The sequence below is a fragment of the Sebastes fasciatus genome, chromosome 5 (assembly GCF_043250625.1).
Source record: "Sebastes fasciatus isolate fSebFas1 chromosome 5, fSebFas1.pri, whole genome shotgun sequence".
NCBI lineage: Eukaryota > Metazoa > Chordata > Actinopteri > Perciformes > Sebastidae > Sebastes > Sebastes fasciatus.
Window position 1 is genome coordinate 28,827,445 of NC_133799.1, and position 15,840 is coordinate 28,843,284.

The 15,840-nt window shown below is 42.0% G+C and overlaps 1 protein-coding gene across 1 annotated transcript in view; it reads left to right on the forward strand.

Annotated features, from left to right (window-relative positions):
* Window positions 1-15,840, forward strand: part of zc3h3 (zinc finger CCCH-type containing 3) — a 74,187-nt gene that overhangs the window by 56,747 nt on the left and 1,600 nt on the right. Inside the window, exons 8-11 of the mRNA XM_074636327.1 lie at window positions 1,105-1,174; window positions 5,085-5,216; window positions 14,239-14,402; window positions 14,504-14,661. Of these exons, the coding sequence (XP_074492428.1) occupies window positions 1,105-1,174; window positions 5,085-5,216; window positions 14,239-14,402; window positions 14,504-14,661 (524 nt within the window). The remainder of the gene's footprint in view (window positions 1-1,104; window positions 1,175-5,084; window positions 5,217-14,238; window positions 14,403-14,503; window positions 14,662-15,840) is intronic.

Below are 15,840 nucleotides of genomic sequence, written 5' to 3' on the forward strand. Positions count from 1 at the left end.
TCCCCCCCGAATGTCGTGTCGCCTCCTTAACTGTCACTTTCTAATCACAGCATAAAAATTAACCCCTAAAAAATATTAAGAAAAGAAAAATGTTCCTTGTTAAATCATCACAACAAAAGATAAGCAGCTGCATTAAACAGTAAAAGTAAAATCTACAAGCCTGTGTACACAAATAATGTCCAGAGGGGATCTTAAGTTTTTAAGATATAACTAGCTCTGTTTGAGGGCGTGGCAAACTAGCCACTAGGCCGGTATTATGCAAATGTGTTACTTGGTGACATCACCACGTTACGGAAGAAAAGGCAGGACTTCAAGCGAGGCGTTTCAGGCAGTTCAGGAGCAGTGTTTCTCTCTTTGGTTTGGACTTTGGGCTTTGTAACTTTGCAGACCTTTTACATGCACAAAAAACGATATAACACACTAAAGGAAAGAGAAAAAGCACGAAAGCATAATAGGTCCTCTTTAAATAATAATTTGTCTAATTTTTCCACAAAAATGTTTGATTACCTAGTTTAAAATGTATTAAAACTACATCTGCTCCTCTCATTTCAAAAATCCTGAATCTATGAATACGCAAATGTTGTTCATGTGCACTGGGGACTTCAAGTTTCCACAGTCATGATTTAAATACTGGACTATGATTGACTTCCAAACTAGTGGTGATGTCATAAAATGTTTGTACATGTGTTAAACTGAGATCCGAGATGGGCACAGAGACCCGAGATGGACACAGAGATGAATGTGAACAGCCGTCAGGTGTCAAACTCTTGATGTACATCATGCTACACAGTGAAGGTCAAACATCCAACTGAGGTAACAAGAAGCAAAGTACATTTCTGAATGAAGTGAAGTGAGGTGAAGTTTCCCTTTGGGGATACGAATCCATTTTGGATAAATTCAGCGACTATGACACAGTGTTTTGTTCCAAATTCCAACAACAAAGTGTCTGAATTGGGTACAGCTCCAGGGAAAAAACATGACTTTTTTTTTTGAGGTACATAGAGGATGTCATTTAAAGAAAACATTCAGAACCAGCAGCTCCTCTCACTTTTCATCTCTATCAGGTTCTGTGTTCTCAGACTTGTTTCCGTTGTTTCTGTGCAGGTTTCTGCGAGGGACGTGCAAGCAGGCAGACGGGACCTGCCCATTCTCCCATAAGGTGGCTAAGGAGAAGGTAACGTGTGCCCACACATGACCGTTCAACAACATAGTGTTTTATGGGTTTTCATTGCAAAGGCCAAGCTTGGGTACAGTGTGTAGATATAAGATGACACACTATTGGGTACAGTCATCGTGGATCGTATTTGCGTTCTTGGCATGACTCCTATTTCCATGGCATGGGAAGGAGTGAGGAAGACTTGACCCGATGGGGGGGTTGAGGCAGGGGCTTATGGGTAGACGAGCAGCCTAAAGGTTAGGGCTTTCTTGGGTCACCTGTTCCATCTACAGACCAGCTGGATGGATCTGGTGTGTGTGTGTATTGCTTTCTCCTCTTGCATCACCTCCTTCCTTGTGAGCGTGTGAAAAAAACAAAGTAGCAAATGTGTGAGTTAAGCACAGGTGTCTCGCTCTGGTTTACACGTACCGCAGCACGGAACACGATCTTCACCTCAGACCTGTGGTTACACACCTTATCCTGCTCGGGAGCAACAACAACTCAGTCAGTCTGGCTGGAATTAATATGACCATATTTAGTCAACGGACAACAATTTTGATGATTGATTAAATGCTGAATGCTAGTTTCACCCAAAACAATCAATTCTGAATATGTCATTTTCGGATATGGAAAATGATGATGGGCATTTTTCACAAACGACTATATGATTAATTAATACATTGACTGTAGAAAATAATTGTCAGATTAATCAATAATGAAAATATTGTTTTCAATATCAATACATCACAGTGTGACAGATTTATGCAAAATTACATCTTAAGTCATCTAATGGAATGAACCATATTCCTGTTGTGCATTCAATCTGACAAAACTCTTCACATGTGCAAAAAAAATTAACTAATTTAATAACTATGAACTAATTTTGTTGGTTTTAATTGAAATGTTCTCGAAATCGTCACTTTAACTTCATTTTTTCTTTTTAATTAATATTATTTTGTCACAATATGATTCCACTGAAGGTTTTGCAGTGGGCAACCTCTGGTTCTGAAAAGATCAGCCAATGCGGAAGTGCCGTAAACTTGCATTCTTTCTAATAGCCAGCAGGGGGCGACTCCTCTGGTTGCAAAAAGAAGTCTGATTGTATAGAAGTCTATGAGAAAATGACCCTACTTCTCACTTGATTTCTTACCTCAGTAAACATTGAAAACATGAGTTTATGGTCTCAATCGCTAGTTTCAAATCTTCATCAATACAGCATGATGTTCATTTAGTAAATTATGGTCCCATTTAGAGTCAAATAGACCATAAAGCAGGGTATGCTTTAGGGCGTGGCTACCTTGTGATTGACAGGTCGATACCACGGCGTTGTCCGTTCTGGGAGTTGTCCGTGTTTTCGTCTTAGAACTTGAACCCTTTCACAGTGTGTATTCAGTTCATGAAACTTAATTATAATATTTTGGTTGTCTAAAAATGTCTTATTCAGCGATTGGTTGTACTTAACTCCACCCTCTCCTGTCACTTCTGGTTGCAAATGACCAAGATGGCGACGACCAAAATACCAAACTTTAGGCTTCAAAACGGCAGTCCACAAACCAATGGGTGACGTCACGGTGCCTACCTCCACTTCTTATATAGTTATCACAGCACAAAACTCAACACATAACCACAAGTTCACCCAACCAGTCAGCCAGCAGCCCGGTACCTTTAACTGGTTGTACTCTAATTAAACAGGACAAATATATCCAAAGTGAGTCAACATGAGACAGGAATTACATGCACTGGTGAATGAAATAATTAAAAAATATATATATATATTTTTGAGGTTATTCTGATCATTAATTTTCCGTGATACAGATTTTACGTCATTGTCACTCCACCTCCTCTTAGACTTTGTAGCTTCAGTGCCCTCGAACTCAAATTGATCATTTGGATGTATTAGTTGCACATCACATCGTGTCACCTGGTAGCTGTAGCTTAGTATAGTATATACTCTTTCCCATCTAGGGGAAAGTGTCAAAAATGGAAAGCTGTTTTTCTTCCTCTTTCCCCCCCCCCTTAAAACAAACAACCCTGCAACAGGTGCTCTGCCTCACCCTCCAAACACACACACACTACACTACACACCACACACACACAATGCCCTGCACCTGTGTTGGTTGTCACACTGCTGCCTGTAAGTGCTGAGAGCCCAGCTGTCTGTTTGTAATGCCACCTCTCCAGCAGCCCCCCTCAGCCCACAAACCTTTGGCCCATCCCTCCACAGGATACTCCCGCTCTTATTTCATGTGGACCCCTTAAACGGGACCGTATGGGGGTCTTGGGGAGAAGTGGGGTTGGTTTTTAAGGGGTGGGTGTAGAACCCGATCTGGGCACTAGCGTGGATAGGTGAGCCCGAACCTTGAATCTTGCACCCCACCCTCCTGTCCCTCTCACTACCACAAATACCTCGGAACCAGACACCCCCGACCCTACTCCCCCCCACCCCACAAACACACACACACACACACACACGCACACACGGGGACACGACCGCCCCACCCCTCCCTCCACCACTGGCCCAGTCTGTGCACACATCCAGAGCACATAAACACATCATGAGAGCTGGACGAGATGCAGCCTGGATAAATATTTCTGTAGCAGTTAATTAGGTCCAACTGATCCCATCCCAACAAGTCCCTCTCCCTCTCCGCCTCCCTCGACCCCCCTCCACCCTCCCCCACCCCCCATCTTTCTTCACCGAACCCCCCTCGGCGGTATATTTAGACCGGCATCCACCGGGCTCGCCCACGCACACCAAACAGTAGATCTCTCTGCACACACACACACACACGCTGTCAAGACACACATTCACTCTCACTCTGCCGCTGTCAACTGCAATTAAGGTCATTTAACTGCTCAGTGTGACAGATTGCTTGGCACACGGGACATGTCTGAACCGTACATGACGGTGGTTTTAGAGCCGCATGTCTGTTAACAAACTCATATAATGTCATGTGCTCTCATCGCCCCTGCTCTCTCTGTGGTGTTGTTGTTTTCTTTTATTATGTATCAGTTTTCTTCTTCTATTGGACGACTCATGGAGGGGAGACGATCTTGATGGAGAACAGAAACAAAATTGACTCTGCAAAGGAAACAAAACATCAACACTATGTTCAACTGATGTATCGGTGTCATCTTATCTATGACATAAACCACCGTTTCTTTTTATTGCCCAATATTTGGAGGCATCAGTTTTAACCAGGAGACTTCTTTTTTTTTTGCTTGCTTATCAGAAGCCAATCTCAATTTATTGTCTGATAAGTTTTCAGGAATAATGCCAAGGATCAAAAGTGCAGTCAGATTCAGTCAAAATCAATTCAATTCAGTCTCTTTTTAGACATTTTGCCAATAATCCCGGAGTTTTGGGCAGCTTCAATCCCTCCATCACACGTCAGATGAATCATTTTGACTAGGCCTGTCAAAGTTGACTCGATAATAACGCGATAAGAAAGCATAGAATCATGAAACTAGATAACATAAGGAATCCTTTAGTACCAATTATGTCATAGATTGTCCGGAAGAATGCTAAATAATGCCACGAAGTTACGCAAAATTTTTGCGAGGAAAAACTGTCGCGGCCATTTTCAGAGGGGTCCCTTGACCTCTGACCTTTAGGTAGGTGAATGAAAATGGGTTGTATGCGTACCCACAAGTCTCCCCTTTACAGACATGCCCACTTTATGATAATCACATGCAGTTTGGGGCAAGTCATAGTCAAGTCAGCACACTGACAACAGCTGTTGTTGCCTGTTGGGCTGCAGTTTGCCATAATAATATTTGAATCGATTTACAGCCCTAATTTTGACATGACAAAAGGAGAGTCTATTTGTTTTGATAGAATACTTCTTTTTACCCTGTCTTTTGTCAACAACTGTGAACAATTCCTCATGTTCAGATGGCTTCCATATTTGTGTCTGACTCTCTCCAGATGCCGGTGTGTTCCTACTTCCTGAAGGGAATCTGTAACAACAGCGACTGCCCCTACAGTCATGTCTACGTGTCCCGCAAAGCTGAAGTGTGCGAGGACTTTGTCAAAGGCTACTGTCCCGAGGGAGAGAAGGTAACACACAAACACACCAAAGATGTTCAACCTGAGGCAGGCTCATTATAACTAGACTGTGTGAGCAAGGGGAGACACTAAAGGTGGATAGGGTAAGCGTTTTAACAGATAGATTCCACTATGAAACTTCCCCAGTTGGTTACTTAGAATATTTTTTTTTCTTTTATTACAAGTTTTCTGAAATTTGTTTAAATATGCAAATGAGGCATTATTGTCTTAAATATGCGCTGATGTGCATACATTTCTGTAACAGAAACCTCAACATTGTATAAAGTCAGGTTCAAAATTCTTGTTTCGTTTTGTAGATACGTCAACAAAATGTAACAAGAATTTTAGGGTCATACGTTTTTACAAAGAGAATTTAGGATATCTCTTTGTATCACTCAATAAATAAGAAAATACTGTCAATAGCCATAAAAAAAAACCTAATTTTGCCATTTTAGGAATAAAATGTTCTATAAATCAGGCTATGAATGATAAAGCCCTGTGTAAAAACCTTCAGAATATAGATATGAATCAAACTGGAGAGTTTACTGTCTGTAAGTGCTACTGAAGTGGATAGTCTGAGAAAAACCTCATTTTGAGAAAACGGACTTTACAGATATGTATGATAAAATTTCATACATATTGCAAGACACTACAGGTGAATGTGGTGCAAAATGTTAACTAATAGATATCACCATGAAACTTCCCCAGTTGATTACTTACTTGAAGACAATTATTTTTTGTATTACAAGTTCTCTGACATGTTATGTTTTAATATGAAAATGAGGCATTATCTAATGCTAAATGTTGGTGAATTCTACAGACGCAAATAGACAAAGTGCCGTAAAATGAACACTTAAATGTGTATTTTGGATATTTTTGGATGTCAAGCAGCTTCCAGGAATCATCAGTGCATGAAAAACTGATGTTTAAGCCTGGGGTGTCTTGCCTTAACGGACAACAAAACACCTAAAGGACAATACAGCACAACGAGAACAAAGAGAGATAGTAGAGAAACACATAAATAAATAAATAAATAACACTTGCTTAAGTTTGAGTATAAAGTTAAGCTGATCTGGATTGACCCATTCATAAGACTGAGGGTGACGGGGTAACCTCTAGTTGTCACGTCTGCAACTGTAGATCTAGAAGTTGCTCTGCTAAATTACAGAATTACAAAGAATGACAAAGCAACAAATGAAGTAAGCTTTCACTTTCACTTCTCTCTGCTTGCTCTCTGTCTCTCACTCTCGCTCGCTCTGTCTCTCTCTCTCTCTTTGAGGAGTCAGTTAAATGACACTTAAACATCTATATCTTGAAGTGAAGTCTATGCCAAGTACAGACACCTGTTCAGCAAAGCCAGGCAGCATCTAACCGTGCAGTGTTCAGCCCAGGTCAGGACCGGGGTCACGGACACTGGTCAGCAGAGACCAGTCAACCCCTGGCTGTATCACTGTGTCAGTATGAATGGAATAACTGAAACAATACATGTCACTGTTTTGACTCAGCGTTCATTGGTTTGATCTCACCACGTGTAGAATTGTATTTAGCTCTGCGTTGACGCCGTCACTTGTCTGCAAAGCTCTTTGTCTAAGCTGTGTTGTTCATTTTGAACGTATAATTATATTGTACAACATGTATACAGTTCCACTGGAGTTAAACTGAGGCTTAGGTAAACAAGTAGTTTGGTAACCAATCTTCCCTGCACACACACACGCACACATGTACACAGTGACACACAGGCAGCAACAGCTGCAGGGGGTGGCGGTCCATAATGGCATAACTGTAGTGTCTGAGTGACACATTGCGGGCCTGATGGGTAACAGAGAGCCACCTACACATGACTCGGGACACCCGAGACACACACACACACATGCACACACTGTCCCCTCGTCCACCTCAAACACACCCTCCCCTCCTGCCCTCTCTTGTGTTTTTGCCTCCCTTTGTCTCCCCCCTCTCTCCCCCTCTCTCCCCCTCTCCTCCTTCCTCTGCTTGTTTTTGAGCGTCGAGTGTGAAACAGATGCTTTTTCACACTGTCAGACCTCATTTAAATAGTGCATGGGGAAATGAGGATATAGAAAACAAAAGGGATATTAATATTTATTCTATTAGCTGAAGTGCTTAGGTCTGTGATTTTCCCCCTGTGTGTGTGTGTGTGTGTGTGTGTGTGTGTGTGTTTATGGAGCGCTGTGCTGTGAGGCTCTGGTGGCTCTATGATGGATAGCAGGCAGTAATTATAGATGGGAAAACTGCTGAGGATGGCACTACGGGCCAGGCAGGCAGACACTCCAGCAGCTCAGGGGTTAAGTCTGCTCCTCCTCGCCTCCATCCTCCATCCTGCCTCATCCTGGCTTTGTCTCGCGCTCACCCCTCCACCTCGCTGGATCTGTCTCTGCCTTCCTAATTGTCCCCCCCTCGTTTCTTTGCTCCGCAGCATCAATTTTTAGCAGTTTTTAATTATTTTACCCTTTCTTCATTACCTCAAATGTGGCTCCTGTATCGGGTCCATTTCATCCCCCGGTTCCTGACACGATGAGCCGACAGTCAACCATCAGAGCATCTGTGGCCAACTGTCATCCATAGTTTTTGTGTGATTGGCTATAGTCATCTCTTATATTGGCTCTTATCAATAGCCATTTGGCTGATTCAGCATGTTTAAACCATGTCAGCGGCAGTCGGCAACAGAGAGCTGTCTGATGATCGGCCGGTTAGTAGTTTTCACCTTTTTAAAGCAGTTTCTCTTTCTTTGTCACGTCAAAACAAAACTTTACAGTATCATAAGTAGATACACTTTTTAACTGTTTCTTTGTGTACTCTAAAACCCTGCACATTTCTGTCTCATACTTGAAAATGTTTTTATACTACAGGATAAACATGCACTAGCAGCATCTTGACATGCGTCCACTCAGGATAAGGCCCCCTTTTCCCGATATTGGCATCCGGTAAACACCAGGGCTGCAGTCGAATAGTCCAATAAATGACCTCCTGTGTCTTTTCCTAACCACCTTTTCCTTGACCTTGATGGAAAACGTCATAAGGTCAAGGAAAGATGTGAAGGAGAAAGACAACCGCGGTGCTAAGAGAATCCCACTGCACTTACACTATGCAACGGCGTGTGTGTTTGTTTATTTATCTATAACACTTATAAAATGAGTGCAGTGACAAACTCGATGCTTTACAATTCAATAAAGGATTCCTGTCCACATATTATATGTATGTGATAAACATTAAGTTCAATATTTAACATATTGAAGTTATAGAAATGGGGTAGGACCACGTAAGTGTTCTTTTGCCTACTCCTTTTCGAACATATAATATTTATTTAGTATTTTCTGTATATGTTTACTGTTCATTTTATTGATGATTCTTGTTTTGTTTTCTTATTATTTGAGACGTGTCCCCTCTATCTATTAGGGCTGGGCAATATATCAATATTATATCGATATCATGACATGAGACTAGATATTATCTTAGATTTCGGATATTGTAATATTGTAATATGCTAAAAGTGTTTTCTTTTCCTGGTTTTAAGGGCTGCATAACAGTAAAGTGATCTGAAGTTTCTGAACTTACCAGACTGTTCTAGCTGTTCTATTATTTGCCTTTACCCACTCAGTCATTTTATCCACTTTACTGATAATTATTATCAAGAATCTCATTGCGTAAATAATGTTTTGTAAAAGCACCAATAATGAACTCTACAATATCGTCGCAATATCGATATGAGATATTTGGTAAAAAATATTATGATATTTGATTTTCTCCATATCGCCCAGCCCTACTATCTATCATGTACAATGAAACAGCGGCGGCGGATGTTTTTGGTTGACGAATGGTGCTGCTGCAAGGAATTGTGGGACAGCATTATCTCCTTTTCCTTTAGTAAACGATGGTGCAGTGTATCCTATGCTAAAGGAGATAAGAAAGGAAGCACTGAAGCCCCTTTCCTTAGCATTTAGAGAGTTCAACCAGCTCTTATCGTGGTGGACACTTAAATACTTCCGGGTCATTCCAGTCAGTTAGGAACCTTCCCAAGCAAAAAAAAAAGACTATTTAACTGCAGCCTAGGTATCCTGTTCATCATTCATGTTACAAAATATTCTACCTGGAATTTGTGCTTGCACATACTTGATAGGCCATTACAGTGCGTTCCCAGATCACGTCGCTTTGCTTTGCAGCAAAAGTTGCTCGACGATGTCGCATCTTTTCAAAGGAGCCATCTGTGTCCCATCCCCGCCGCATCAACACAGCGGTCTCATTGAAATGAATGGGGAGGCTGCTTTTTTGTTTGATGCAGTGCTAATGTCGGTCTGAACGCAACCTAAAGATCTATTGACAGTGTGAACTTTCATTGCTTTAACATTACCCTCTCTATGTTAATACTCCAGCAACCTGAGCTCATTTATTGTTCTGTTCTACTCACTGGAAGTTGCTCTGGAAGAGAGTGTCGGCTCAATGCCCAAGATGTAAATGCATGTGATGTCCCTTTTTTTATTTTACTGTCTTTTCCATCTCCTCCCTCTCTCTCTCTCTCTCTCTCTCTCTCTCTCTCGCTCTTCTTCTTTCTTGCTTCTTTTGCTCATTCTCTCAGTCTCTTGGTAAATGTGCTGACTCCTCCTGGTTTTGGCCCAGCAGAGAGCTCTCTAATAGGCCCCAGAGACATCCCAGCATTCCTTAAATCAAGTGGAAAATTGTTAACTTGGTGTGGGATAAAGATGTTCTGTCCACTTTAGCTTTTTCCTCCCATTTCCCAGCTCTCTCTCTCTCTCTCTCTCTCTCTCTCTCTCTCTCTCTCTCTCTCTCTCTCTCTCTCTCTCTCTCTCTCTTCTCTCTCTCTCTCTCTCTCTGTGTCTTTTTATGAAAATGAGGATGTATGGAGCTGTGGGGGAGTGGACTGAGCTTTTACAGTCAATTTCTCATACACTTTCTGTTTCTCACACTGAAAGTGCTTCAGCTTTGTTAACTCCTGTTGGCCCGTCACACTTTCTTCTTCTTCTTCTTCTTCTCTGGATCAGAACTCTGTGTGAGACGGCACATTTTTATAAGTCGAAGTTCTCATTTGGCACAGCTGCATTAAAGTAAACCTCTCAGGTTTGTGCATAGCAGTAGGTTCCTACAGGTGAGCGATATGGGAAAGAATAAATATGATGAAGTACTCCGGATGTTGCTATATAGTATATTACAATATGTGTTTAGGTTTGCAAAGTTAGAAATTGTGTAGTTGTTACACGTCACATTGGACTGCATGGTCATTTTGTGCCAGAGGCATTATATTTCCGGGTTGTCCGGACGGACGGACCATTCTCGTGAACACAATATCTCTGGAACACCTGGAGGGAATTTCTTCAAATTTGGCACAAACGTCCACCTGGACTCAGGGATGAACTGATTAGATTGTGGTGGTCAAAGGTCACTGTGACCTCACAAAACACATTTTGTTCATGCTAATTATGACAATTCCACAACATTTTTTTAATTAATAATAAATTAATAGGATAAAATGAGATGTGATGACATTTTGGACAGACATAGATGTAAACTGCAACTTGACTGGTTGGCGGAGGCATCAAATCCATTTATCTCCTTAAAGCCACACGTAAGTTAAAGTTGATTTGATGATAAGAAGAAGAAGAACACATCAGCTTGCAATCTAAGGGTGCTTTCACACCTGTAGTCGGGTTCATTTGATCCGGACCAAGGGGAAAAAAATTATGCATTCTTGCATTTTAGTTTTGGTGCGGTTCCTGTTCACACTGCCTTTTTGCAAACGAACCAGAGGATTAAACATGAAGTTATACAGACTGACAGATTGTTGATTGGACTGTTTGTGCGATTGTCATCCTGCATCATCAGGACCCCCCGTGGGGAAATCAAAATTCTGGTGACTGACAGAAGTTTATGCAGTACTGTAATGTTTCTGATGTGTATAATTATGTTCTTTGGCATCGTAGAGCTCACGAAGAAATCACTGATTATGAGCATTATTAGTATTATTAAACTGCAAATCGACCGCATTATAAATAATGACTAACAGATAGAGACAGGACGAAAAGGAGGCGTCTGGTACAGTAATGATTCTGGGCTTATTACTGTGGGATCGCTGTCACACACTTTTAATGGACTTAATGAACTGACAAAGTAGACGGAGTCGGCTATAAGCACAGCAGATTTAACAGCTTTTGACATATTAATCAGGGAAACTACCCGCGCTGATGTGCGTACGTGTTGATTTGCATAAATAGGTTATATACATGGCCTTATACAGATCAATTGTAAGATTGATTCCTGAACAGATTTAATGATCAGCAGATGGATTTGTTTGTAGTTTAGCATGTGAAATCATGCTAAAATCACATTTGCTATCAGAAAATCCTGTGGTTTGTGTTCGTTTGCTTTCACACCACAAATCAAAGTCAACTTGGACCTTTTCAGGCGTTCTCGGTTCGTTTTTTTGGTTCGCACCAGGGTGCGATTGACTGCTTTCACACCAGCCCAAATGAACTGTACCAGGCAAACAGACCGGAGTTAAGGTGCGGAAGCACCCTAAATATAGGATTTATCCTTCCATAGAAAATGTAGTAACATTTGCAGGTCTGCAGACACAACTATGTGATCAGAAAGTGCTTTAAATGTCTGTGATTGGTCAGGCAGTTTACCTGTTGACAGGAAATGCACCTCAGTAGGTGTAAAGTGTCATTATCACAGCAGATGAAGTTTTATTAATTATTATTATATTATTATAAGAAAAAGCAGGGATCACAGCTACAGACACATTAAAAGTTCTTTATGCTTTTTGGCTGTTCAATTAAAAAAAAAATCACTTTGTGCTTAAAAAGTTAGCTGATTCAACGATCAACAGAAAGTTAATCAACAATTTTGATAATTTATTAATCAGTTAAGTCATTCAGCAACAAAAATGTCAAACATTCTCTGTTCCAATTTCTCAAATGATGTATTGTAAATATTGTTCGGACAAAACAAGCAACTCAAAGATCTCATCGTCCTCTCTGATATGATGGAGTTTTTTTACTAATCGATAAATGGAAAAAAATAATAATTGAGATATAAATCACAAAAGTTGCAGCTCTACAATCAGATTGCGAAAAATGTTCACAACACAATTGAAACAATACATGATGAGTGTGTCTCTCGGCCCTGTGAGGACCTGACGGTTTCAGCGGTGATGTCAGCCACCAAATATAAAACGATGACCGTTACTGACGCCAGCAGCGGATCCGATTTGTTGGGCGAAATGTTGTGTCAAAACCGCAGCCCTATAAGATGATCCGGAGAAACATTTGACAGCGAGCTGACCCTGGGCAGCCGTGGCACCCAGGGGTGCAGGAACATGGGTGTGAGGGCGATGAGAGGGGGTCTGGTGGCAGCGAGTCAGAGGCTGCTGGGCTCCAGAGAGAGAGTTGACCAGGAGTCCATAGCGTTCCTAGAAAATCGATCTCCAGATCCCTCTCCCCTCCACACACACACACACACACACACACACACACACACACACACATCCCCCGATACACACTCTATTTCTAGACCAATCTGCTCCCCAGTCCCGCACTCCTCACCCCTCCGCACACACGCAGACACACACACTCCTCGCAGCCTGCACCCCCAGAGTGAATATAATTAGCTTTTCTGACAGGTGGGAGGGATCGGATCTCGTGGAGAATGAAGCTACCAATTTACACCCGTATTACACTGTCATACACACTCGGTTGCAAACATGCATGTGAAAGCTCGCTCTCGCATGCACAACGCTGCCCCAGAATGACGCTAACTCTGACCCACTTGCTCAACTTGCATGTTAAAGGAGAGTGGGACGGAAAGAGTGCCTCTTAACTTACAGTAACTTACGGAAAGAGCGGATGGAATAACGGTACAAAATATCAAGTATGAGGATATATCCTCCCTTTGAAACGCTGTCACACAAGTCTTTAACTTTGTGTGGTGAGAGATCATTGGAGCACTTCTCAAGACAGAAAACTTCCAGCACTTTGAGGGAATTAAAAAAAAGAACATTATCTACTCCAGAGCTTCACATAGAGGTTTAAAACATAGACTGTATATAAAGATGGACGACATGACAGCTCCCCAAAAGTGAAGCCAAAATATCTTGATCGCCCCCTGTTGGCTGGCTGCAGTATAGGTCATAAATCCCGCCCCCTCCATGTTAACGGATGGAACAAACTAAAAGAAAATCAAAGAACACATCAAATAAGTTTTTCCCAAAGATGGTTTCTGTCATTTTAGGTAGTTCTTATCACACTGATGTATGTTCAAGTGTTCATTTTTCTGATAAGTTTGGTTTTAATTAGTTATTTGATGAGAAAAAAGGGGTGAGACATCATGATTGATAGCTGTGATGAGCTGTGAGTGTGATTCTCTCACGCTAGCAAGCTTGCAGCCGTGCTCGGCTTGCGATTGGTGCGGGCGGGACCTCGATACCGCAGCTCGAGCCCCCCGATTACTACTGCGCAGATGCTGGCTCCAAATTACGTCAGAAACAGTGGTTTGGGGGCATGGCTACCTTGTTTTCGTCTTACAACTTTAACCCTTTCACTGTGTGTTTTCAGTTCATGAAAGTTAATTGTAACATTTTGGTCCCCTAAAAAAATGTGTTATTCAGCGTTCGGTTGTGCTTTGCTTCACCCTCTCATGTCACTTCTGGTTGCAAATAACGAGATGGCGACAGCCAAAATGCCGAACTCGAGGCTTCAAAACGGTAGTCAACAAACCAATGGGTGACATCACGGTGACTACGTCAACTTCTTATATACAGTCTATGGTTTAAACGGGTTTAGATCTGTGACACTAGAGGATGAAAAGGCACTAGACTCCATCCTCGTTGTCATGAAAACTATTTTTGGAAAAAGCCATGATCATGAGGGAACACAGTTTTGTTCTGTTGGTTGCACCTGGTCCTGTAAAATGGCCTCATAGCTCTCAGCAACCATGAACAGTCTTACATTTCTTCGAATTGGCTGTCACAATTAAACCCTTTGGGTCTTGTGTCTCTACCCACCAGTGTAAGAAGAAACACACTTTGGTGTGTCCAGACTTCTCTAAGACGGGGTCCTGCCCTCGAGGAGCCCGCTGCAAGCTGCAGCACCGCCAAGGAGCCAAACGAAGCACCAGCAACGCCTCCGCCACCCCGGCCAAGAGAGCTCGATCCAAGGAGCCCTCTAAGAGGTCAGGGAAGCGGATTGCACAGAGCTCACTCATAATTGATAAGAATCAATACATTTAACTTGTTTAATATCCTTCAATGGGTTTTTCTTTCTCTCTTCTAGGCCCCGCCTTTCTGTTGTCATGCCGGAGGGCTCTCAGGCATCTCCGGGGACGCCCACCAAAGGTCCTCTGGCACTGCCGTCATTCATTTCCCTCTCCAGCTCCCCAGAGGAGGCAGACGCACCGGACACACTGCCAGCTGAGACCTCACAAGTTAAAGGTAGCAGAAATACATGACCCAACACACATACGGCACCTCAGAGTGTCCCACGGTGTGCACAAAACAAAACTGTGGTCATGTTACACAGTTGTTGTTTTTTGAGAAAAGAAAACAAGCAAGCGTTTCAATTTGTATACAGTCCGTTCTGTCTCTAAACCTCTGCCCGTTGTAAACATCTATTTGATTTTGCAGACTTCCTAGTTGACCTTTAACCTACCGTGCATACCATGGTCGTTCACACATTTATTCCCTGTACATTAGGGATTATTACTGACATTAGGAGAGCATTCAATTCCAAATAAGCAGTTAAGATAATATGGTAAAATGTGGGGTTTGTTTACAACTCGTCTGATGATCTGGCAGCTGTGAATTCTGCCCTTGTTGGACTCCACATCTCCAGATTTGTAATTTTAGTCAAATGACATTTAGGTTGGCAAAACCTGGAACGTTCCTTAAGAGGACTAACTGTGCTTCACTGAGTGTAAAAAGTGCTGACTGTCAGACATATTGTCCAGCGATGTTTTGTGGAAGGATCATGTTTGTCATGAAAAGCCACGGGATCATTCCTGAGAGTTGATGAGAATGGGGCGTGGTGATTCGTCTGAGCTGCAGACAGATAATGATGATCAGAGCTGGGCTGCAGAGTGTGATGATGCTCAGGGGAGGAGTAATAATGCTCAGAGGTAATAATATTTAGCTTTTGGGCTGGACGGAGGCACAGCTGAGCTCTCTGTTGACAGACGTGACAGATAGAGGATTAGGAGAGAGACTGCCTCCCCCCTCCGACCTCCTCCTCCTCCAACCAGACTCGACCATCCACCTGCCCCTGCCTTCTGGACACACACACGCACACATGCATCTAGGCACTGCAAAGCAACACTTGATCCCTTTCACCTGTGTTCAACCTGTTTTAGCACGCACCACTTTATCAAACATTTCCTGATTTTTTTTCTCTCTCATTTGACTGATTATATAATAATTACCAGGGTTTTCACTCCAGTGCAAGAGTTTTTTTTCTTGTAAATTTACGACTTCATAATCTCGCAAATTTATGATTTCCATTAAATTTGTCACTTTAATCTCAAAGAATATCCACGTTTTTTTTCGTAAATTTATGACTTTAATCTCGAAAATTTCAGATTTTTTTTTCTTATAAATTTGCCAGTTAAAGTTTTTTCT